General features: G+C 40.4%; 1 protein-coding gene across 1 annotated transcript; it reads right to left on the bottom strand.

The window, feature by feature from the left end:
• Positions 1-108: 108 nt before the first annotated feature.
• LOC123738615 (zinc finger protein 180-like) lies at positions 109-26,630 on the bottom strand (the record flags this gene model as incomplete). The annotated part of the gene is made up of 2 exons (XM_045713467.1): positions 26,599-26,630; positions 109-931 (listed from the first exon to the last, which is right to left on the bottom strand). Coding segments are annotated over exons 1-2 (855 nt in total), but the record flags the coding sequence as incomplete, so codon positions are not given.

Here is a 26,630-nt window from a genome sequence, read left to right as displayed (position 1 = left end):
TATCATGAAACAACTCCTTCATGTATGTATTTTCTGATGGTTGATCAGAGATCTTTTATCGGAGAATCTCTTGTCACATTGACCACAGCTATAAAGTTTCTCCCCTGTGTGTGTTCTCTGGTGTATAGTCAGATAGCCAGATGTACTAAAACTCTTCCCACATTGATTACAGGTAAACAATTTCTCCCCTGTGTGTGTTCTCTGGTGTATTGTCAGATAGCCAGATGTACTAAAACTCTTCCCACATTGATTACAGCTAAAAGGTTTCTCTCCTGTGTGTGTTCTCTGGTGCACTGTCAAATGGCCAGATTGACCAAAACTCTTCCCACATTGACCACAGCTATAACGTTTCTCTCCTGTGTGTGTTCTCTGGTGCACTGTCAAATGGACAGATTGACCAAAACTCTTCCCACATTGTCCACAGCTATAACGTTTCTCTCCTGTGTGTGTTCTCTGGTGCACTGTCAAATGGACAGATTGACCAAAACTCTTCCCACATTGATTACAGCTATAAGGCTTCTCTCCTGTGTGTGTTCTCTGGTGTACAATTAGATGGCTAGATGTATTACAACTCTTCCCACATTGATCACAGATAAAATATTTATCTACTGTGTGTGTTCTCTGGTGTGTAATTAGATGGCTAGATGTAGTACAACTCTTCCCACATTGATTACAGCTATAAGGTTTCTCTCCTGTGTGTATTCTCTGGTGCACTGTCAAGGAGTTTGACACAGTAAATTTCTTCCCACATTGATCACAGCCAAAAGGTTTCTCTCCAGTGTGAATTCTCAGGTGTACTTTCAGTGCATCTGATCTTGAGTAACTCTTCCCACAATCAAAACAGTGGTGAGCTTTCTCTCCTGTGTGTACTCGCTGGTGTATTTTAAGTTCCGATGAAGATTTGCAGTAAGATTTCTTCCCTGTGGGTCTCTGCTGGTGTTTCTTGAGGTGTTCTGATCTGAAGAGACTCTTCTCTGCCTCGTCAGGTTCATGATGTTGTTTAGACTCCCCAGAGGATCCAAGATAGTCACGTCTCTCTCCTGTGTGAACAACAAAGTCAGACAGATGGTTAAAGGCTCACAACAGCAGACACCCATTGTTTATTTGAGGTAAAACGGGATGCCCAGAGCTTACCCATGAAGTTGTACAACAATTGACGTCTGTTAAATTATTTGACAATTAAGACAGTAAAGTTAGCAACAAGTAATGTTGTCTTGTTTTCACATTAGTGGTAGCTAGAAATAAGTTAATAAAGTTGTTGAAATCCCAAGCAGTGTGCCAGACGACTTTTGGTCTCCAATATAGGCCCCTTTCTGTGTTCAATAAAATCGGGGCATGAGGGCAAAGCACACACAATTTGATTGCAGAAACACCTCCCTACTAATGAGGAAACCACTAGTTATGGATGTAGTATATCTGGTAATGAGGAAACCGCTAGTTAAAATGTAGTATATCTGGTAATGAGGAAACCACTAGTTATGGATGTAGTATATCTGCCTGGAGCAAAAATGGTGAGCGAAGATTTTAGTTTTCCACAACTTATTCTGAATATTACAGCGCACTATCATCGCAAGATCAGGAGTGCTACTCAAGGAAACTCACATTAAGTTCTGTGTCGCTATTTACTAATTCACCACCGTGGTGGAAAACTCAGGGGAGTTCTCATAGGCTGACAGCAAAAATAGCCTCCATTTATATGTTGCTTATGAGTGTATTTCACATTACTTTTGGATTATAATTGTAAGGCTCGTTTGAATGTCCTGATTAATATGTTTGTGTTATTGTCGCAAATCAACTGATTTATACTTTAAAAAACACTTCAACCAGTAAAATGCTCTATGGCTAGCTTTCCCATCAGCCTGACAATGAGGGTTTGTACACTAAGTGTTTAACAAATTGGCCCATAACTTCACCAAACAATAACATAGACCTACTGTAGAACCCATAACTTCACCTAACAACAACATAGACCTACTGTAGGACCCATAACTTCACCTAACAATAACATAGACCTACTGTAGGACCCATAACTTCACCTAACAATAACATAGACCTAGGACTATAAATCATTTAATATTTCAGGTGAAACATGGAAACTATAATGTCTTTGTCATGACATTTCATAACCTGATCACCAGATAATTTTGTGAATAATCCCACTAGGCTACTCTGTAATGTGTTGTCATTCTAAATGTCCTGAATAAAGGAAAATAGCTCTGTGTGTTGTACAATAGCCTATCCATCAAAGAACAGTTCTCTACACATTATGAGCTAAGTATCTCTGTGTCCAAACAGACTAACGAGACCCTACTGGAAATAAATCAGACAATAACACATTATAAATATCAATTTGTTAGGGATGTTGGATCCAACATGGAGCATGGCATAACTGTCTTTACCAGAGTAATGAATGAAGAAGCACTTTGGTTGTTGTTGCGTGTCGTGATGTTTGTCATGTGACTGTCATTCAGAAAATGATTTCCTGGATCAGCTGATGATAGTTGAACATGTGACTGTAACTAAACAGCTTAAGTATTATGTGTAATTATTGAAGAACCACATTAATGACAGTATCCATTTGGTTGTTGTCAATAAAGTTAAGGTGACTCTCGGTTAGAACCACTGGATTTAGCAAACCCCTACAGATACTAAATGAAACAGCCTATGGCAGACCACCCAGACCTGACCTCTTCAAGACGTGTCAGTTTTGTCAATTTATTCATTGTCTTTTGTTTGAAACACTCCCGTCAATGTTGAGTAAGGACCCACACCTGATTACACATATAGAATTAGGACTAGTCTGCCTGGCCAAATGTGCCCATTTGGGGATGTCTAATATTACTTCTGATTTTCTTAATGCACCACCACTAATGAGCTGTGGAGCTTCTCAAAGTAATTTTTCTTCACCTCAAACAGCAAGTAAACAAAGTCTAATCAAAATCAATTGCGAATGACAATAGTTCCTCAAAGTAATTTCTTAAAATATTTCCAGCTCTCACCCTTTCGATAACCACTCGGCATAAAAGGGAAAAATGTAATGCTCTGATCCAGTGGAAATGTCATAAAATACCTGATTACTTCTAATCCCTTGAACAAATAGCCTACAGCTGTGTCTGTCCCAAACTAACTGACCGGGAAACTCTGAGGGCCCAGAATATGTTATACTATGTTGCAAGCTTGCTATCACACGACCAAGTTGATAGTTGATACAATGTTTCAGGTTTGTTGTAGACAGGCCATGTGCAGCAAATGTGATTTCTAGGAAATGTATTTTTATCAGGATATTTTCTACCTGCAGGCTGCAATGTTTTTATTTGTTGGCTTTATGTAGGCTATTTTTACATGGTTGGCAATGGCAATAAAAGTTACTTTTAGATTTGTATAATTTTAATTTAGAGAGAATGTTGATGAATCACAGACAATGACTTTGAGATACTATTATAAATTAAATGAAACTGTTCCACAAAAATGTGCATGTGAACAATAACAATAACATACACCTACTGTAGGACCCATAACTTCACCTAACAATAACATACACCTACTGTAGGACCCATAACTTCACCTAACAACAACATAGACCTACTGTAGGATCCATAACTTCACCTAACAACAACATAGACCTACTGTAGGACCCATAACAACTCCTAACAACAACATAGACCTACAGTAGGACCCATAACTTCACCTAATAACATAGACCTACTGTAGGACCCATAACTTCACCTAATAACATAGACCTACTGTAGGACCCATAACTTCACCTAACAATAACATAGACCTACTGTAGGACCCATAACTTCACCTAACAACAACATAGACCTAGTACTATAAATCATTTAATATTTCAGGTAAAACAAGGAAACTAAAATGTCTTTGTCATGACATTTCATAACCTGACCACCAGATAATTTTGTGAATAATCCCACTAGGCTACTCTGTAATGTGTTGTCATTCTAAATGTCCTGAATAAAGGAAAATATCTCTGTGTGTTGTACAATAGCCTATCCATCAAGGAACAGTTCTCTACACATTATGAGCTAAGTATCTCTGAGTCCAAACAGACTAATGAGACCCTACTGGAAATCAAGTAGACAATAACACATTATAAACATACATTTGTTAGGGATGTTGGATCCAACGTGGAGCACGGCATAACTGTCTTTACCAGACTAATGAATGAAGAAGCACTTTGGTTGTTGCATGTCGTGATGTTTGTCATGTGACTGTCATTCAGAAAATGATTTCCTGGATCAGCTGATGATAGTTGAACATGTGACTGTAACTAAACAGCTACAGCATTAAGAATTATGTGTCATTATTGAAGAACCACGTTAATGACAGTATCCATTTGGGTGTCGTCAATAAAGTTAAGGTGACTCAGATCCATTGGATTTAGCAAACTCTGAAATGATTTAGGATTTCTGTGCCCATGAAAACTGTTTTCCCAGCGTAACATAAGGAGACACTAAATGTTACGTAGTTAGAGAGCATTTCAGAGATCTGAATACAAAAAAAACTGTCCGCCAGCAAGATCCAGTATTTAAGTTCAAGTTCATCACATGACAAGCGTAACGTTATGACTATAACTACTGTTCCCTGAAGGAGGTAAACTAGGTACAACATACAATTTATTTTTAAATCAGGATATCTTCTACCTACAGAACGCAATGTTTTTATTTGTTGGCTTTATGTAGGCTATTTTTACATAGTTGGCAATGGCAATAAAAGTTACTGATAGACTTGTATAATGTTCATTTAGATTTAGATACAATGTAGATTAATCACAGACAATGATTTTTCGATAATATTATAAATTAAATGAAACTGTTCCAGTAAAATGTGAATATGAAAATTAATAGAAACGCAGATCGGTAGAAATGGTAAGATACCGCTGGTGTGGTCTATTACCGAAAACTTCAGGAGCATAAAGGCAGCGGAGGAGGGGGGGGTTTCGGGAAGAGTTCTCTTTCTTCTGGTTAGGTTATCTTGACGACTGGCTCCATCTAGTAACTGGTGTATCTGTAATTATTTAATCAAACAGCGTGCTTAAAGCATCAGACAAGTTCTGTACATATAGTTGATTTTATTAAAACACATGGGGCGATTGGTAGAAAGAACAGATGACTCTTGGTTGACCAATAATTATTTTAGTTGGGGACAGCACTAGAACATGATTTAAGGGATCCCGAGTGGCGCAGCGGTCTAAGACACTGCATCTCAGTGCTTGAGGCATCACTAGACACCCTGGTTCAAATCTAGGCTGTATCACAACCAGCCTTGATTGGGAGTTCCATAGGGCGGCGCACAATTGGCCCAGCGTCGTCCGGGGTAGGCCGTCATTGTAAATAAGAATTTGTTCTTAACTGAGTTGCCTAGTTATATAAAGGTATCAATTTCAAACATATTAAAATAGTTTTTTACGATAAACCAGTTTTTTTACAAATCCATCAAGGCACCAACTTTGAGAAGGGTTTAAAACAAAGATTTCAAACCAATTCATGAATGAAATGTAATCTCGGTAAGATGTCTGAACTTCTTAACGAGGTCGCTAGGTTTTGGGTTACGGTTGATACAATAGCTTTCTCTATGAATTTGAGTGGTTACATTTCTCCTTCCCCCATCCCTCAGCTGTTTACAAAACCAAGTATCTGGGCAGCCATTTTGTTTCTGTTTAAAAAAGACACACAACAATCAACCAATCTGCAGTTGAAACAATAACAAAGCAGTAATTGGATGCAAGGACTGACCATCCATGATATCAACATTATAGTTTTAACAATGTTTTGAGGCTATACAGTGTTGATTTACATTGTTTCTAAACATTGGAGTAAAAAAAGCTTATTTGGGGTTGTGATGGAGTACAACAGTTGAACTAAACTCATGAGGCATGTGTTATATTCTTCAAGAATATGAATCAATAGCTATAAATAAATAATTTAAAAGTCCAAAAATGGATGTAGTAATTGCAGATTTCCCCTTTAACACCAAACATCAGTTCAACAACTGCAAAGTTTGTGCCTCTGTTTTTAAGACAGTACTTACTAGTGTTAATTAGGGAACGGTTTCTCAAAACCATCTTATGGCTAAGTTCACCGTTAGAACCATTGGATGCCTTAAGATGCGTTTGGGAAACCGGGCCCAGATATCCAGTTTCCTCCTCTTCTTCCACCTCCTTTTTGGATGTGACAGTCATCTCCCCCTCCTCCTCTTTCACTCCAAAAACTGCATCCTCCTCTTTTTCTGCCTCTTCTTTTACTGTAACATCCTCCTCCTCTTTCACTCTGAACGCGTCTTCCTCTTCTTTCACTGAAACGTCTTTCTCTTCTTCTTTCACTGTAACAGCCTCACCCTTTACTTGTTTTTGTATTGAAACAGCCTCCTCTTCTTCCTCCTCTTTCACGACAGCTTCTTTCTTCGTCCAGCAGACCTCTTCTACTTTAGCAGGAGGAGAGTAGTTTAGTGAACTCATGTTCGGGGATGTTAGCTAGCTAGGCTAATGCTAACTTAACCAGCCCGCTTGCTGACTAATAACAACAACACCATCTATATTACATTAAATCGGATAACATAATAGACAACGGAAGTGGGTTGAAAACACAGTGGCTAATATACACGAAAGCGTCTAAAGAGCTTTATTGGTTCGGCTATTTTGTCTAGCAAGCTACCTAGGTGGCTGATTAACTGTTGCTGCTGTTGAAAGAAGCGTTCCGTCCACTACATTATACGTCACACCAACAGCATTGCCTTAAATTCCCACACCGCCATCTGCTGACTGGAGTGGGTAACGCAGTTGAGTAAAATGTATATTTAATTTTCAGACAACAAGTTAAAGGGTAGGAACCAGTGTAACAACACAGTGTGGTTAAAGACTTAGTAACCTAGTTGTATTGAAGATCTATAAGCACAAACAGTTATGTTTTTGAATGATCACATATGTATTAATTTATTTCGGGATTCTGGGTAATCCACAGCAGATTTATGGGGAGTTGCTGTGGTTGAGTTGAAAATGGAATGGTCCCGGGATAGAAATGTATAAAGTTGACATTACATCATAAAATCCACCTTTTACATTGTACATTAGTAGTTTCTGTTTCTGTTGTTGGTTTGGTGTCAAATAAACCAGTCTTTATATGTTATTTGCTGAATCTCAGTTTTCCATGTGGGTTTTATGCTAAAGTTCCCTCTTTCAAGTTGGAAACTAACTGGAAAATTCATTAGGTAGCTAACTGAACTGGCATCTTCTTTAGGAGTGCTATTTATATCCTGTTAACTATTGATCATTCATCCACACTGTATCTTCTTTAGGAGTGCTATTTATATCCTGTCGACTACTGATCATTCATCCACACTGCATCTTCTTTAGGAGTGCTATTTATATCCTGTCTACTACTGATCATTCATCCACACTGCATCTTCTTTAGGAGTGCTATTTATATCCTGTCGACTACTGATCATTCATCCAGACTGTGTCTCATCAATGCAGGTAATTTATGACAAATGTATAAAGTATATGTTTTATAAACTCATGAACACAAGCCAGTTTATTAGCCCGGTTTTGTCAGTTTAGGTGGATAATACTTCTTCCAGCTACAATAGTCATTTACAACATTAACAATGTCGACACTGTTTTCTGATCAATTTGATGTTATTTTAATGGACTTTTTTTTCTTATTTTCTTTCAAAAACAAGGACATTTCTAAGTGACCCCAAACTTTTGAACGTTAGTGTACATCTACATGATGTATTGTTACACTATGTAGGAGCAGTATAGACTTAGTCTGTTCATTATATACATCTACATGATGTATTGTTACACCATGTAGGAGCAGTATGGAGGTACAGTGGGGGACAAAATTCTTGACACCCTTGATAAAGATGAGCAAAACGACTCTATAAAATAAATAATTAAAATACTGAGCTATATTGTGTCAAAAATAAAGGGAAATTATATTATTTTACACTAATACAATTGCTCAGAGAAAGAGATTTAGTTTAACATGTAATTCTCAAAAGGTAGGGGTCTGAATTATTGCCACCATGTTTTCAATACTCCAGCACCCTCCCCTTGGGAGACTAACGACACTGAAATGTTTTATGAGATTAGAGAACACATTGGGTGGGATCTTAAACCATTCCTCCAAGCAGAATCTCTCCATGTCCTTGATTTATTTTGTCTGCGCTTCTGGACTGCCCTGTTCAATTCAAACCACAGGTTTTCAATGGAGTTCAAGTCCGAAGACTGAGATGGCCATTGAAAATGTTGATTTTGTGCAAAATTAACAATTTCTTCGTGGATGTTGATGTGCCTTGCTGGAGATCCACTTATGGCCAAGTTTCAGCCTCCTAGCAGAGAGGGAAACAGGTTATGGACTAAAATATCCTGGTAGTGGGTAAAGTTTATTTATTTATTTTATACATACATTATTGTTCATCTTTATCAAGGGTATCAATAACTAGGTGCTTATTTTGATATCTAGTTATTTGACTGAGTCAGACATACAGATGTGGAGTAGATGTAGAGTTTGTTTTAAATTGTCATAAAAAAATCTGAACTAATCAACAACACTTGTTGCTCTTTGTACGTGTTGATATAATATTCTTATTTAATGGAGAGAAAAAAACGTTTCCCTAAACCGCTTTATAATATTATAATTCCATGAAGAAGAAAAAAAGTTTTCACTCCTCAACTGCGTTTCCTCCCTCCAGACAGCAGATGGCGATATGTGTCTTTCATGCAATGTTTCTAGTGTGACGTATAATCTAGTGGACGGAACGCTTCTTCAACAACTGCAGCCACCTCGGTAGCTCGCTAGCCGACAAAGTCGGAACATTCAAGTTCTTTAGACAATTTCGTGGTTTAATTGCCACTCTGATTTAAACATACTTATGTGGAAACAACTAGCTACCCCATTTAATGTAATATTTACGTTGTAAGTCAACTAGCTGGCTGGTTAAGTTAGCACTAGTCTAGTCGCTAATGCTAACTAGCTATTATTCCCGACCATGAGTTCACTAAGCTACTCTCCTCCTGCTAAAGAAGAGGAGGTCTGCTGGACGGAGAAAGAAACTCTCGTGAAAGAGGAGGAGGCTGTTACAATACAAAAACAAGTAGAGGGTGAGGATGTTACAGTGAAAGATGAAGAGAAAGACGTTACAGAGAAAGACGCCTTCAGAGTGAAAGAGGAGTAGGATGCAGTTTTTGGAGTGGAGGATGAAGTGAAAGAAGATGAAGACGTTTTTGGAATGAAGGATGAAGAGGGGGAGATTACTGTCACATTAGAGGAGGACGAAGAAGAGAAGACTGGTGATCTGATTAACACCAGTAAATACAGTGAGTACTATCTTATAAAACAGGGACATTGATCTGATTAACACCAGTAAATACAGTGAGTACTTTCTATAAAACGAGGACATTGATCTTTTTTTTTCACCTTTATTTAACCAGGTAGGCAAGTTGAGAACAAGTTCTCATTTACAATTGCGACCTGGCCAAGATAAAGCAAAGCAGTTCGACAACATACAACAACACAGAGTTACACATGGAGTAAAACAAACATACAGTCAATAATACAGTAGAAAAATAAGTCTATATACAATGGGAGCAGATGAGGTGAGATAAGGGAGGTAAAGGAAAAAGGCCGTGGTTCAAAGTAAAAACAATATAGCGAGTAAAACACTGGAATGGTAGATTTGAAGTAGAAGAAAGTGCAAAGTAGAAATATAAATAATGGGGTGCAAAGGAGCAAAATAAATACAGTAGGGGAAGAGGTAGTTGTTTGAGCTAAATTATAGATGGACTATGTACAGGTGCAGTGATCTGTGAGCTGCTCTGACAGCTGGTGCTTAACCTGTTAGGGCTAGGGGGCAGTATTGACACGGCCGGATAAAAAACGTACCCGATTTAATCTGGTTACTACTCATGCCCAGTAACTAGAATATGCATATAATTATTGGCTTTGGAACTGTTTGAATGGTGTCTGTGAGTATAACAGAACTCATATGGCAGACAAAAACCTGAGAAGATTCCTTACAGGAAGTGCCCTCTCTGACCAGTTCTTGTTCTTCTTGGCTCTGTTTATTGAAAACTGAGGATCTTTGCTGTAACGTGACACTTCCTACGGCTCCCATAGGCTCTCAGAACCCGGGAAAAAGCTGAATGATATCGATGCAGCCCCTGGCTGAAAAACATTAGCGCGTTTGGATAGTGGCCGGTCAGAGTACTATGAGACTCAGGCTCGTGCACGAGGGGATCCCATGCTTTTATTTTCTCTCTCTTTGAACGTAAACACGCTTTCCCGGTCGGAATATTATCGCTTTTTTACGAGAAAAATGGCCTAAAAATTGATTTTAAACAGCGGTTGACATGCTTCGAAGTACTGTAATGGAATATTTAGAATTTTTTGGTCACGAAATGCGTCGTGCACATGACCCTTATTTACACTTCGAATAGTGTCTTGAACGCATGAACAAAACGCCGCTATTTGGATATAACTATGGATTATTTTGAACCAAACCAACATTTGTTATTGAAGTAGAAGTCCTGGGAGTGCATTCTGACGAAGAACAGCAAAGTTAATAACATTTTTCTTATAGTAAATCTGACTTTGGTGAGTGCTAAACTTGCTGGGTGTCTAAATAGCTAGCCCTGTGATGCCGGGCTATCTACTCAGAATATTGCAAAATGTGCTTTCACCGAAAAGCTATTTTAAAATTGGACATAGTGAGTGCATAGAGGAGTTCTGTATCTATAATTCTTAAAATAATTGTTATGTTTTTTGTGAACGTTTATCGTGAGTAATTTAGTAAATTCACCGGAAGTTTGCGGGGGGTATGCTAGTTCTGAACGTCACATGCTAATGTAAAAAGCTGGTTTTTGATATAAATATGAACTTGATTGAACAAAACATGCATGTATTGTATAACATAATGTCCTAGGTTTGTCATCTGATGAAGATCATCAAAGGTTAGTGCTGCATTTAGCTGTGGTTTGGGTTTATGTGACATTATATGCTAGCTTGAAAAATGGGCGTCCGATTATTTCTGGCTGGGTACTCTGCTGACATAATCTAATGTTTTGCTTTCGTTGTAAAGCCTTTTTGAAATCGGACAGTGTGGTTAGATTAACGAGAGTCTTGTCTTTAAAATTGTGTAAAATAGTAATATGTTTGAGAAATTGAAGTAATAGCATTTCTAAGGTATTTGAATAACGCGCCACAGGATTCCACTGGCAGTTACGTAGGTGGGACGATTTCGTCACACTGGCCCTAAAGAAGTTAAAGCTAGTGAGGGAGATAAGTGTTTCCAGTTTCAGAAATTTTTGTCGTTCGTTCCAGTCATTGGCAGCAGAGAACTGGAAGGAGAGGCGGCCGAAGGGGGAATTGGCTTTGGGGGTGACCAGAGATATACCTGCTGGAGTGCGTGCTACAGATGGGTGCTTCTATGGTGACAAGCGAGCTGAGATAAGGGGAAACTTTACCTAGCAGGGTCTTGTAGATGACCTGGAGCCAGTGGGTTTGGCGACGAGTATGAAGCGAGGGCCAGCCAACGAAAGCGTACAGGTCGCAGTGGTGGGTAGTATATGGGGCTTTGGTGACAAAACGGATGGCACTGTGATAGACTGCATCCAATTTATTGAGTAGGGTATTAGAGGCTATTTTGGAAATGACAACGCCGAAGTCGAGGATCGGTAGGATGGTCAGTTTTATGAGGGTATGTTTGGCAGCATGAGTGAAAGATGCTTTTTTGCGAAATAGGAAGCCAATTCTAGATTTAACTTTGGATTGGAGATGTTTGATGTGAGTCTGGAAGGAGAGTTTACAGTCTAACAAGACATCTAGGTATTTGTAGTTGTCCACATATTCTAAGTCAGAAGCATCCAGAGTAATGATGCTGGACGGGCGGGCAGGTGCAGGCAGCGATCGGTTGAAGAGCATGCATTTAGTTTTACTTGTATTTAAGAGCAGTTGGTGGCCACGGAAGGAGAGTTGTATGGCATTGAAGCTCGTCTGGAGGGTTGTTAACACAGTGTCCAAAGAAGGGCCAGAAGTATACAGAATGGTGTCGTCTGCGTAGAGGTGGATCAGAGACTCACCAGCAGTAAGAGCGACATCATTGATGTATACAGAGAAGAGAGTCGGCCCAAGAATTGAACCCTGTGGCACCCCCATAGAGACTGCCAGAGGCCCGGACAACAGGCCCTCTGATTTGACACACTGAACTCTATCAGAGAAGTAGTTGGTGAACCAGGCAAGGCAATCATTTGAGAAACCAAGGCTATTGAGTCTGCCGATGAGGATGTGGTGATTGACAGAGTCGAAAGCCTTGACCAGGTCAATGAATACGGCTGCACAGTATTGTTTCTTATCGATGGCGGTTAAGATATCGTTTAGGACCTTGAGCGTGGCTGAGGTGCACTTGCTGTTTGAGGTGAAGAAACATTTGCTTTGAGAAGCTCCACAACTCATTAGTGGTGGTGCATTAAGACAATCAGAAATACTATCAGACATCCCCAAATGGGCACATTTATAGGCCTACATTTGCACACAGGCCAATTAGACTAGTCCTACTTCTATATGCGTAATTAGGTGTGCGTCCTTACTCAACATTGACAGGAGTGTTTCAAACAAAAGACAATGAATAAATTTACAAAACTGACACATCTTGCGGGGTCAGGTCTGGGTGGTCTGCCAGGGGCCGTTTCATTTAGTATCCGTTTGGGTCGGCATGGGGAATGATTGTATTTTCCCATAGTATGTTGTACCGAAGTTGACCGACGGAAAGGGAGTGTAACTTTATGACTTGTTGGATTCGGGCTAAACTTTGAACATTGAGATATTAAGGACATGAGAGATCAGACACAGAATATATAACGGAGTGAGATCTGTAGGAAGACAGAGTGGCTGTGGAATGTGCTGGGTGGACGGGAGGAGATAACAGGATTGCTATAGGGGAAGCGGATGGACATCTGTGGATTAGGCGAAGGAGGGGTTGAGGTCAGGAGGTCAGGTCAGATCCCCTGAAGGGAGTAATACGGGTTTAGTATCCTGTTACCCTCTTCCTGTCGAACCAGAAGATGTAAGGAGAAGGAGGCGTGTTCAAAGTGGGGTATATATACTTGTGATGGTGAGAACATGTTTTGTCTGAATTACAGTTGTAACGACCGTTTGGGAAGAATTAAACTTGGTTAAGCTTCTCTAGTGTCTGTGAGTTATTTACTCTGAAAAATTAGAACCTAACACTATAATTAGTGTTCCCTAAAGGAGGGAAACGAGGTACAACACCTGTTTGGCCCCACCCCTTCCTGGGTCGGTGAAGAGTGGTATTAAATTTAAGGAATAAACCCGAGCCTCACGCTCATCACCTGTGGAAGGCGGGGCTTCCAGCGAGGGCTGAATGAAAATGCACTCGACCTACGTATCGTTTAGTGGATCCTTATGTTATGCTGGGAAAACAGTTTGTGGGCACAGAAATACTAAATCATTTCAGAGTTTGCTATATCCAATGTTTTTTAACTGAGTCATCTTCTAATCCAAGATGGCGTAACAGTATGACGTGATTGTTGTTGTAAATGTAGTTTTTTTCGTCTTTTTTTGTATATATTGCAAAATATTTCAATCTCTTTTTCCATGTTTAAATTAAATGTACCTTCTGGCAATCTGCCTCACCCAATGTGATACGGATCTGCTATTTTTTAGACCTTATAGCTAGAACCTCCATCAGAAGCTAGCCATCAGGAGCTAACCAGCTAATTAGCTTCTAGCTATTTAGTCATTTTTAGCCACTGCTTTACCTTTTTAGCTCAGACACCAGCCGCTTTTTTCCTGGATAATACCTGCCAGTCTTCACAGCGCGATATCAACCCTGAGCATATCGGACTGTTTTTCTCCACTACATCACCGTATTCCTGCCATAAGCTCTGGACCATTACACTGGATAATCACAGCTAGCTAGCTGCTACCGAGTGGCCCAGCCTCGAAGCTAGCCTTGAGCCAGGCCCATCTCCCGGCCTGCTCAGTGGACCCTATGATCACTCGGCTACACAGCTGATGCCTCCCGGACTCTTCACTAAGACGACTAGAAGCCACTACATCACCGGATTCCTGCCGTAAGCTCTGGAACTTTGCACTGGAGTGGCTATAGTGGCTAACGCCCTTGTCCTAAAGCTAGCACCAGTTAGCCTTGAGCCAGGTGCATCTCCCGGCTAGCAAACAAAATTACTCCAGCTACAATACCTCTTTTGCCAATTGGCCTGGACCCTTTGTCAACATGGAGCCCCGCCAATCCATTACGACTGGTCTGCCGACGTAATTCCGTCCGATGTGCCCTCAACCGGCCTTTGCAGGACGTCGGTGATGCCCTTGTCCCGAAGCTAGCACCAGTTAGCCTCGAGCCAGGCACATCTCCCGGCTAGCGTAGTAACAACTACCTAACGGCTTCCCTGTTTCATATATTCCTGTTCACTGGACCTTATGATCACTTGGCTACATAGCTGATGCCTGCTGGATTGTTCATTAATCACGGGTCTCCATTTTGTTTATTTTGTTTATCTGTCGGCCCCAGCCTCGAACTCAGGCCCTGTGTGTAGTTAACTGACCCTCTCTGCCCATTCATCGCCATTTTACCTGTTATTGTCTTAGCTGATTAACTGTTGTTGTCTTACCCGTTGTTGTCTTAGCTAGCTATCCCAATCAACACCTGTGATTGCTTTATGCCTCGCTTTATGTCTCTCTCTCTCTCTTTATGTCTCTCTTTTATTTTACTGTGGAGCCCCTAGTCCCACTCAACATGGCTCAGAGAGCTCTTTTGTCTCACCTCCCACACATGCGGTGACCTCACCTAGCATAACTGGTGCCTCCAGAGATGCAACCTCTCTTATCGTCACTCAATGCCTAGGTTTACCTCCACTGTACCCACACTCTACTCCTCTGTTCCTCGGGTGATGTAGAGGTTAACCCAGGCCCTGTGTGATGTCCTAGCTGTGTCTGAATCCTGGCTTAGGAAGGCAACCAAAAATTCTGAAATTTCCATCCCCAACCACAACATTTTCAGTCAAGATAGAACTGTCAAAAAGAGAGGAGTTGCAATCTACTGCAGAGATGGCCTGCAAAGTTCTGTCATACTTCCCAGGTCCATGCCCAAACAGTTCGAGCTTCTAATTAAAAAAATGAATCTCTCCAGAAATAAGTTTCTCACTGTTGCTGCCTGTTATAGACCCCCTCAGCTCCCAGCTGTGCCCTTGACACCATATGTGAATTGATTGCCCCCTATCTATCTTCAGAGTTCGTTCTATTAGGTGACCTAACCTGGGATAGGCTTAACACCCCGGCCGTCCTACAATCCAAGCTAGATGCCCTCAATCTCACCCAAATTATCAAGGATTCCATCAGGTACAACCCTAAATCTGTAAAAATGGGCACCCTCATAGATATTATCCTGACCAACTTGCCCTCCAAATACACCTCTGCTGTTTTCAATCAGGATCTCAGCGATCGTTGTCTGCATCTGTTATGGGTCCGCGGTCAAACGACCACCCCTCATCACTGTCAAACGCTCCCTAAAACACTTCTGCAAGCAGGCCTTTTTAATCGACCTGGCCCGGGTATCCTGGAACGTTTTTGACCTCATCCCGTCAGTAGAGGATGCCTGGTTGTTCTTTAAATAAGCATGCCCCTTTCAAAAAATGTAGAACTAAGAACAGATATAGCCCTATGTTCACTCCAGACCGGACTGCCCTCGACCAGCACAAAAACATCCTGTGGCGTACTGCACTAGCATCAAATAGTCCCCACGATATGCAACTTTTCAGAGAAGTCAGGAACCAATACAGACAGTCAGTTAGGAAAGCAAAGGCTAGCTTTTTCTAACAGAAATTTGCATCCTGTAGCTCTAACTCCAAAAAGTTCTGGGACACTGTAAAGTCCATGGAGAATAAGAGCTCATCCCAGCTGCCCACTGCACTGAGGCTAGGAAACACTGTCACCACCGATAACTCCACGATAATCGAGAATTTCAATAAGCATTTCTCTACGGCTGGCCATGCTTTCCTCCTGGCTACCCCAACCACGGCCAACAGCTCCGCAGCTACTTGCCCAAGCCTCCCCAGCTTCTCCTTCACCCAAATCCAGATAGCTGATGTTCTGAAAGAGCTGCAAAACCTGGACCCGTACAAATCAGCAGGGCTAGACAATCTGGACCCTCTCTTTCTAAAATGATCTGCCGCCATTGTGGCAACCCCTATAACTAGTCTGTTAAACCTCTCTTTCGTATCGTCTGAGATTCCTAAAGATTGGAAAGCTGCTGCGGCCATCCCCCTCTTCAAAGAGGGTGACACTCTAGACCCAAACTGTTACAGACCTATATCCATCCTGCCCTGCCTTTCTAAAGTCTTCGAAAGCCAAGTTAACAAACAGATCACTGACCATTTCGAATCCCACCGTACCTTCTCCACTGTGCAATCCGGTTTCCGAGCTGGTCACGGGTGGACCTCAGCCACGCTCAAGGTACTAAACGATATCATAACCTCCATCGATAAAAGACAGTACTGTGCAGCCGTCTTCATCGACCTGGCCAAGGCTTTCGACTCTGTCAATCACCGTATTCTTATTGGCAGACTCATCAGCCGATAAGAACAACCGATCAATCAACAACCGATTGCTGCCTACACCCGCCCGACTAGCATCACTACTCTGGACGGTTCTGACTTAGAATATGTGGACAACTACAATACCTAGGTGTCTGGTTAGACTATAAACTCTCCTTCCAGACTAATATTAAGCATCTCCAATCCAAAATTAAATCTAGAACCGGCTTCCTATTTTGCAACAAAGCCTCCTTCACTCACGCTGCCAAACATACCCTCGTAAAACTGACTATCCTACCGATCCTTAACTTAGCCGATGTCATTTACAAAATAGCCTCCAACACTCTACTCAGCAAACTGGATGCAGTCTATCACAGTGCCATCCGTTTTGTCACTAAAGCCCCATATACCACCAACCACTGCGACCTGTATGCTCTTGTCATCTGGCCCTCGCTACATATTCGTCGCCAAACCCACTGGCTCCAGGTCATCTATAAGCCTTTGCTAGGTTAAGCTCCGCCTTCTCAGCTCACTGGTCACCATAGCAACACCCACCCATAGCACGCGCTCCAGGTGGTATATCTCACTAGTCATCCCCAAAGCTAACACCTCCTTTGGCCGCCTTTCCTTACAGTTGTCTGCTGCCAATGACTGGAACGAATTGCAAAAATCGCTGAAGTTGGAGACATATATCTCCCTCACTAACTTTAAGCATCAGCTATCTGAGCAGCTTACCGATCGCTGCAGCTGAACACAGCTCATCTGTAAATAGCCCATCCAACTACCTACCTCATCCCCATGTTTTTATTAACTTTTTTTGCTCTTTTGCACACCAGTATTTCTACTTGCACATCATCATCTGCTCATCTATCACTCCAGTGTTAATCTGCTAAATTGTGATTACTCTGCTACTATGGCATATTTATTGCCTTACCTCCGTACTCCATTTGCACACAATGTATGTAGATATTTCTATTGTGTTATTGACTGTACGTTTGTTTATCCCACGTGTAACTGTTGTTTTTGTCGCACTGCTTTGCTTTATCTTGGCCAGGTCACAGTTGTAAATGAGAACTTGTTCTCAACTGGCCTACCTGGTTAAATAAAGGTTAATATATATATATATATATATATATAGTAACTTTATTGACAACACCCAAATGGTTACTGTCATTAACGCGGTTCTTCAATAATTACACATAATTCTTAATACTGTAGCTGTTAGTCACATGTTAAACTATCATCAGCTGATCCAGGAAATCATTTTCTGAATGACAGTCAAATGACAAACATCACAACATGCAACAACAACCAAAGTGCTTCTTCATTCCTTACTCTGGTAAAGACAGTTATGCCGTGCTCCACGTTGGAGCCAACATTCCTACTTAGCTCATAATGTGTAGAGAACTGTTCCTTGATGGATAGGCTATTGTACAACACACAGAGATATTTTCCTATATTTGTTGTTAGGTGAAGTTATGGGCCAAATAAACAGTGTTCAAACAGTGTACAAACCCTCATTGTCACCTTGATGGAAAAGCTAGCCAAAGAGCATTTTTTCTGGTTGAAGTGTTTTTTTTAAGTACAAAGCGGTTGATTTGCGACTATAACACAAACATATATTAAGCAGGAGATTCAAATGAGCCTTACAATTATAATCCAAAGTAGTGTGAAATGTACTCATAAGCAACCTGGAAATGGAGGTTACTCCCCTGAGTTTTCCCCCATTCACATTCAGAATACATTGTGAAAAACTAAAATCTTTTCTCACCATTTTTGCTCCAGGCAGATATAGTACATCCATAAGTATCGGTTTCCTCATTAGTGGGGAGGAGTTTCTACAACCAAACTGCATGTGCATCGCCCTCATGCCGCAATTTTAGCAAACACAGAAAGGGGCCTATATTGGAGACCAAAAGTCGTCTGGCACACTGCTTAGAGTTTCAACAACATCAATAACTTATTTCTAGCCTACAATCATCGATGTTACTACTAATGTGAAAACAAGACAAAATATGACTATTCTTGCTCATTTTAAGACAAATGTCAAGTAATCATTACATTCATTACAGACGTCAATTGTTGTAGAACATCATGGCTACGCTGTTGGCATCACCTTTTACAGTGGATTTCCGCTGTTGTGGGCCTTTAACCATCTGTTTGACTTTGTTGTTCACACAGGAGAGAAACCTCACTATCCTGGATCCTCTAGGGAGCCTCAACAACCTCATGATGCTGACAGGGCAGAGAAGAGTCTCTCCATATCAGAACACCTCAAGAAACACCAGCGGAGAACCACAGGGAAGAGATCTCACCGCTGCTCTGACTGTGGGAAAAGATGCACCTCATCAGGCATTAAACTACACCGGAGAATTCACACAAGTGATAATTCTTACTGCTGCTCTGATTGTGGGAAAATGTTTAAATTTTCATCAGAACTTAAAATACACTTGAGAAATCACACAAGAGAGAAACCTTACTTCTGCTCTGACTGTGGGAAGAGTTTTCCTCTGTCAACCAGCCTGATATCACACCAGAGAACACACACAGGAGAGAAATCTTATAGCTGTGATCAATGTGGGAAGAGTTTTTATAAATCTAGTTATGTTATTATACACCAAAGAACACACACAGGAGAGAGAACTTACAGCTGTGATCAATGTGGGAAGAGTTTTGCTAGGGTAATCGCCCTGATAGGACACCAGAGAATACACACAAGAAAGAAATCATATAGCTGTGATGCATGTGGGAAGATTTTTACTAAGTCTAGGTGTCTTGTTGTACACCAGAGAACACACACAGGAGAGAAATCTTATAGCTGTAATCAATGTGGGAAGAGTTTTGTTTCATCTGGGGGCCTGACAGCACACCAGAAGACACACACAGGAGAGAAACCTTATAGCTGTGCTCAATGTGGAATGAGTTTTACTAAATCTAGCATGCGGACTAGACACAAAAGAACACACACAGGAGAGAAATCTTATAGCTGTAACCAATGTGGGAATAGTTTTACTTGGCTAAGCAGCCTGACTAGACACCAAAGAACACACACAGGAGAGAAATCTTATAGCTGTAATCAATGTGGGAAGAGTTTTGTTTCATCTGGGGGCCTGACAGCACACCAGAAGACACACACAGGAGAGAAACCTTATAGCTGTGCTCAATGTGGAATGAGTTTTACTAAATCTAGCATGCGGACTAGACACAAAAGAACACACACAGGAGAGAAATCTTATAGCTGTAACCAATGTGGGAATAGTTTTACTTGGCTAAGCAGCCTGACTAGACACCAAAGAACACACACAGGGGAGGAACTTTTTAGCTGTGATCAATGTGGGAAGAGATACTCTGATAAAAGATATCTGATCAAACATCAGAAAATACATGACGGAGTTGTTTCATGATATCAATTAATCAATGTCACAATGTAGAATGTTTAAACATTGTAGTAGGAGTATTTTAATTAAGTCACAATCTAGAACCCTAAACATTTTCCCCCGTTCTATTGATATTAGCCTCAGGGGGAAAATCCAGGCTCTGAATTGAAAGAGTACTATTTATGTGATTTAACAAAAAGTGACTAACACAAAAAGAGTTGTGTTACACTTACCATGTTGGTGACCCACTTGAATTAAAATGCAACACTTCAAAATGTAGCGAGCTGTTTTCTACAAATTTTGCTCTAACCAGGGTTGTACACACTATTCCCAGATTCCGTGTGGTTTTTGAGCTGTTAGTTTTAACAGGACATGCAACCTCATCTTCTTCCTCTCGCACAAATTATTTTAGCGATGAGTTATGACAAATAAGTGTTGTGTTCCTTTGTTTAGCGACCCCTACATTTAAATGCATCAGTCCAAAATGTAGCTGACTGTCTTCTGAAAGGTTGTCCTCTAATCAGTGAGTTAACAGATATCTCCCATTTCCATGTGTTTTTTTTAGTTGTGTTAGTTTCAACATCCCGTACAACCTGATTTCACCCCTAATCGATATCAGTGATTTATTGCTACTTGTCAAAACAACAGCGTTTCTCGTGCTTGTGCAGTTTATAAGGTGCTTGTTTTTAAAAAGTAATATGATTATTGTGGCAGATGTTTGTGTATGCAGTATGGCCCATTTTATGTTTAGGTTTTCAATATATCACAAACTGTTTCTGCATATTGGTTATTGATTTGTTCACATTAGGACTGTGTTTTGACATTGGGCTATCCCACCTAGCAACATGTAATTGAAAATACTTTGAAAAAAGGACTATGCAACCAAATATTTCATATTTACATTTCATGTAACATTTAGTAATGCTATTTATTTATGCAACCAACTGACAATTTTATTGACATTGTTGCCCTGCTTTTAGAATATCAGGGTTCATTCTCACATGTGCCAACCCAAATGTACTAGAGCATGACATTGGGGACTGGGGCCCGATCCAACAACATGCCTATCTAGTGAACCCTGAGAAGAGAGAGAAGCTCTGCAGTGAGGTGGAAAGTTACTATGGATATTGCAGGAGTTTCCTCTTGAAATCAGACATGTCTGTGGTAAGGACAACTTGGTTGCTGATTGTCTCAAGGGTGGGCAGTCAAAAAGATTTGTGTTTTGCGTTTGGCCAGTGCGTTACCATGGATCACAATTTATTTTGACACGTTTTTCCGTATTGGAGATTAGTTTTGTTTGGGCTCATTCCAAGGGGACGAGAGTTCTAGAAGCTAGTGAGTTTTAGGAAGACGAGAGTTCTAGAAGCTAGTGAGTTTTAGGATTCTATAGGAGAAAAAAAATAACACGATTGTATATTATTATTTAGAAATACGTGTTTTTTCTTGTTTTTAATTGTTGACAGCCAGTAGACACCATGTTTATATTGTAGAAGGTGAAACATTGTAGTTGATTATAATGTGAAATGGAAGTTGTTTTCTGTTGTTGGTAAGCAAACTTGTCCAACAAAAACATTGGATATATTTGTTGTCTTAAGGGGGAAGGTGTTTCAGGCTTTGGTTTTTCCATTTATGTTTTGAGGTTGGACTTTAGCACGTAGGAAAGGGGGATACCTAGTCAGTTGTACAACTGAAATGTGTCTTCGGTGCACTGATTGGTGTTAGCTCGTTAGCACGTCTAGCTCGTTAGCACGTAGGACACACTGATTGGTGTCACCTCGTTAGTCAGTATGTGTTACACCTGTGCTGACTTGGTCATCTCGTTAGTGGGAAGGTGTTTCACCTGAGCTGGTCCAGGTTCTATTTAAGAGTGTCTGGCTCAGTGCTCCAGTTGTCTTGATACATGTGGAGAGTCAACATCTTTAGTTGCTCCACCTTTTTGGTTTGCTTCCTGTCTTTAAGTTTCGTGTGGGTTTTTCTTTTGTTTTCCTCTTCTTGGGCAGATTTAGTGGGTCTCATGGTGGGTGTCTTTTAGGTCCCAGTTGTTGTTACTAGTCAACTTTCAGTAGACACCCCCATAGTGTCTATCAGAACCCCTCCTAAAACCCCACCTGTTTAGTTGTGGTTGTTGTCAGTGACTCTTTGTTAGTTCCTCTTCTGTTTGAGCAACATTTTAGATTTTTCTTGCTGGGAAACGTAACAACAAACAATGTAGTAAAACAAGCTGATATATTGTGTTGGATGTTGCATCCAATTGTTAATATTTTAATCAATGGCATTTCCTTAGTATGTTCATTAGTCTTTCAGTTGTTAATCTTGTTTTTTATCCTCCGTTTGTTGTGTACTAAATATTTGTTTTTTTCCCCCTGTGAAACCATTGCGTTGCATCCATGTCTGAAATGTGCTGTATAAATAAAGCTTGATTTAAACATATTGTAAAACAAATGAATCCAATGACTGACCAATCAAGACTATTTCCAAACCAATGAACAAATGTGTAAAAGCAACACATTTCTTGGTCCATCTTAATATGAAAAACAGTATCAATCCCACTTTTCCAGCCTGCTGAAGGTGTGGTGGAGTGGTAAACACCACCCCCGGCTCTACCAGGGGCTTGAGGTGGTCTCCCACAGCTCTGATTATGTCATGTTCTGTGGCCTTGCTGTTCCATTTCTTGACTGCCCCTGCAACACAGAAAGAAACACATTTAGTAATATTATATAAAAAACTCAGGGCCGGTTTCACAGACAAGGCTTAAGCTTAGTCCCAGACTAAAATGCTTGTTTGAGCCGTCTTAAGTCTGTGCAAGTCGCTTTGAGTTATCTTAAAATAGTCGTTGATTTAGCCTGTTCTGGACTAATCAAAGCCGATTGCAAGAGGGAGGATTAGAGCTACTCTAGGACTAAATTGAAGATTAAATTAATCTTTCAAAGAGGCAGGTTTAACTTCTGCTTAGTGCTGTTTGTGAGGGAGCCTGGACTATGTGGAATGTCTAAATGAAGACCAACATGCACTACAGAGGCCAGCCAGACCAGTACTTGTGGATAGGAGTAATCCATTACATTACTTTGAGACCGCTTTCGTATGTACAAAGAAAATGCATTGGAGATAATATCTCTGCTTGAGCCTCGACTTTCCTCTCTGTCTCAAAGAGGAAGGCCTTCACCCAATTCTCTCCAAGTTCTGATCACTGAGGGTTTTGGCATCTGGAATCTTTCATTGTGAAACTGGTGATTTGTGTGGTGCCAATGAAGCAACTGTGTGTTTAATAGTTCACAAAGTCTGCAGGAGGAGTCTTTACATCTAGTTTCCTGATGCTGCAGGCCAAGCCAACTATAAAGTCTGCAGGAGGAGTCTTTACATCTAGTTTCCTGATGCTGCTGGTCAAGCCAACTATAAAGTCTGCAGGAGGAGTCTTTACATCTAGTTTCCTGATGCTGCTGGCCAAGCCAACTATAAAGTGCAGTTCTCTGAATATGGGCAGTTCCCAGGAGTGATTGGCTGGTTAGATGGATGTCATGTTCCCATCAAGTGTCCATCAGCTCCTGATGCTGAGGAGTACCGTAACCATAACAACTGGTTTTACATCAACTCCTGATGCTGAGGAGTACCGTAACCATAACAACTGGTTGCCATCAACTCCTGATGCTGAGGAGTACCGTAACAATAACAACTGGTTTTCCATCAATGTTCAGGGTGGATGAACTCCTCATTTATAGTTGTCAAACATTGTTGCCTGTTGGAAAGGTGCAACTCAGGATGGAAGGATTTCCCTTAACACTTCATTGGTCTCAGTTTCAGAGGACAACATAGTGGACAACTACTTGGTGACAGTGGATATTAGGGTGAGAAACATGGTCTACTAATAGTTACTACATAGTAATATGGTCTACTAATAGTTACTACATAGTAACATGGTCTACTAATAGTTACTACATAGTAACATGGTCTACTGATAGTTACTACATAGTAACATGGTCTACTAATAGTTACTACATAGTAACATGGTCTACTAATAGTTACTACATAGTAACATGTCTACTAATAGTTACTACATAGTAATATGGTCTACTAATAGTTACTACATAGTAACATGGTCTACTAATAGTTACTACATAGTAACATGGTCTACTAATAGTTACTACATACTAACATGTCTACTAATAGTTACTACATAGAAATATGGTCTACTAATAGTTACTACATAGTAACATGGTCTACTAATAGTTACTACATAGTAACATGGTCTACTAATAGTTACTACATAGTAATATGGTCTACTAATAGTTACTACATAGTAACATGGTCTACTAAGAGTTACTACATAGTAACATGGTCTACTAAGAGTTACTACATAGTAATATGGTCTACTAATAGTTACTACATAGTAATATGGTCTACTAATAGTTACTACATATTAATATTGTCTACTAATAGTTACTACATAGTAATATGGTCTACTAATAGTTACTACATAGTAACATGGTCTACTAATAGTTACTACATAGTAATATGGTCAGAGGATATTAGGATGAGAAACAGATGTGCTCATGGCTGAGGTTAACTTCTTTGTTCTCTGTTGAAAGGTGGTGTTAGCATCTTCTCTCAGGGATGTTATAGCAGATGTGGAGGGTTCACACTCACTGTGTACTGGCTCTTTCAACCTGTTCACATTCCACCCTCACTGTGTACTGGCTCTTCCAACCTGTTCACATTACACCCTCACTGTGTACTGGCTCTTCTAACCTGTTCACATTATACCCTCACTGTGTACTGGCTCTTCCAACCTGTTCACATTACACCCTCACTGTGTACTGGCTCTTCCAACCTGTTCACATTACACCCTCACTGTGTACTGGCTCTTCCAACCTGTTCACATTCCACCCTCACTGTGTACTGGCTCTTCCAACCTGTTCACATTACACCCTCACTGTGTACTGGCTCTTCCAACCTGTTCACATTACACCCTCACTGTGTACTGGCTCTTCCAACCTGTTCACATTACACCCTCACTGTGTACTGGCTCTTCCAACCTGTTCACATTACACCCTCACTGTGTACTGGCTCTTCCAACCTGTTCTCATTCCACCCTCACTGTGTACTGGCTCTTCCAACCTGTTCACATTCCTTTCCTCTGGAAAAAGAACATGGTTAGACGCACAAATAAACTCATATGGTCCTTAGAATGAAGAAGAATAAAGATTGACACAGACAGTGGAATATATTTACCAAAGGAAGTAACCAATTTACTGTCTTTGGTACATGTACCATTTGTGCTCAGTTCTTCATCTGAACTGTCCAAATGCTCATCATCTGGTATACCATCCAGAGGTTGGTCATCATCCGGTATACCATCCAGAGGTTGGTCATCGTCCGGTATACCATCCAGAGGTTGGTCATCGTCCGGTATACCATCCAGAGGTTGGTCATCATCCGGTATATCATCCAGAGGTTGGTCATCATCTGGTATACCATCCAGAGGTTGGTCATCATCTGGTATACCATCCAGAGGTTGGTCATCATCTGGTATACCATCCAGAGGTTGGTCATCGTCCTGTATACCATCCAGAGGTTGGTCATCATCTGGTATACCATCCAGAGGTTGGTCATCGTCCGGTATACCATCCAAAGGATGGTCATCATCTGGTATACCATCCAGAGGTTGGTCATCATCTGGTATACCATCCAGAGGTTGCTGCTGCTCTATTATTCCAGACAGGAAGTCACTCAATTCATCAGTGTTGTGTTGTTTTGGTGGTCCACCACCAGTAGTAAATCTCTCTCTTCTGATCTCTGCTTTCTCTCTTTTTAAACCCAGTTTAAGGTTCTTCCACAGAGTCTGTAAAAGGCAGATATAATTTAATAATAGAAGTGATGTCACAAAAATATGAATATGAGAAATGTGAAATCCTGATAATAATGTAGATATCTCACCTCTAGTTGTTCTTTCTTCTTGTAATCCTGATAATAATGCAGATATCTCACCTGAAGATGTTGTTTCTTCTTGTAATCCTGATAATAATGCAGATATCTCACCTCTAGTTGTTGTTTCTTCTTGTAATCCTGATAATAATGCAGATATCTCACCTCTAGTTGTTGTTTCTTCTTGTAATCCTGATAATAATGCAGATATCTCACCTCTAGTTGTTGTTTCTTCTTGTAATCCTGATAATAATGCAGATATCTCACCTGAAGTTGTTGTTTCTTCTTGTAATCCTGATAATAATGCAGATATCTCACCTGAAGTTGTTGTTTCTTGTAATCCTGATAATAATGCAGATATCTCACCTGAAGTTGTTGTTTCTTGTTGTAATCCTGATAATAATGCAGATATCTCACCTCTAGTTGTTGTTTCTTCTTGTAATCCTGATAATAATGCAGATATCTCACCTCTAGTTGTTGTTTCTTCTTGTAATCCTGATAATAATGCAGATATCTCACCTCTAGTTGTTGTTTCTTCTTGTAATCCTGATAATAATGCAGATATCTCACCTGAAGTTGTTGTTTCTTCTTGTAATCCTGATAATAATGCAGATATCTCACCTGAAGTTGTTGTTTCTTGTAATCCTGATAATAATGCAGATATCTCACCTGAAGTTGTTGTTTCTTGTTGTAATCCTGATAATAATGCAGATATCTCACCTCCAGTTGTTGTACTCTTCTTGTGGTAACAT

The sequence above is a fragment of the Salmo salar genome, chromosome ssa02 (assembly GCF_905237065.1).
Source record: "Salmo salar chromosome ssa02, Ssal_v3.1, whole genome shotgun sequence".
NCBI lineage: Eukaryota > Metazoa > Chordata > Actinopteri > Salmoniformes > Salmonidae > Salmo > Salmo salar.
The sequence above is the reverse complement of the archived record's forward strand: the minus strand, read 5'-3'. Positions and strand labels throughout refer to the sequence as shown.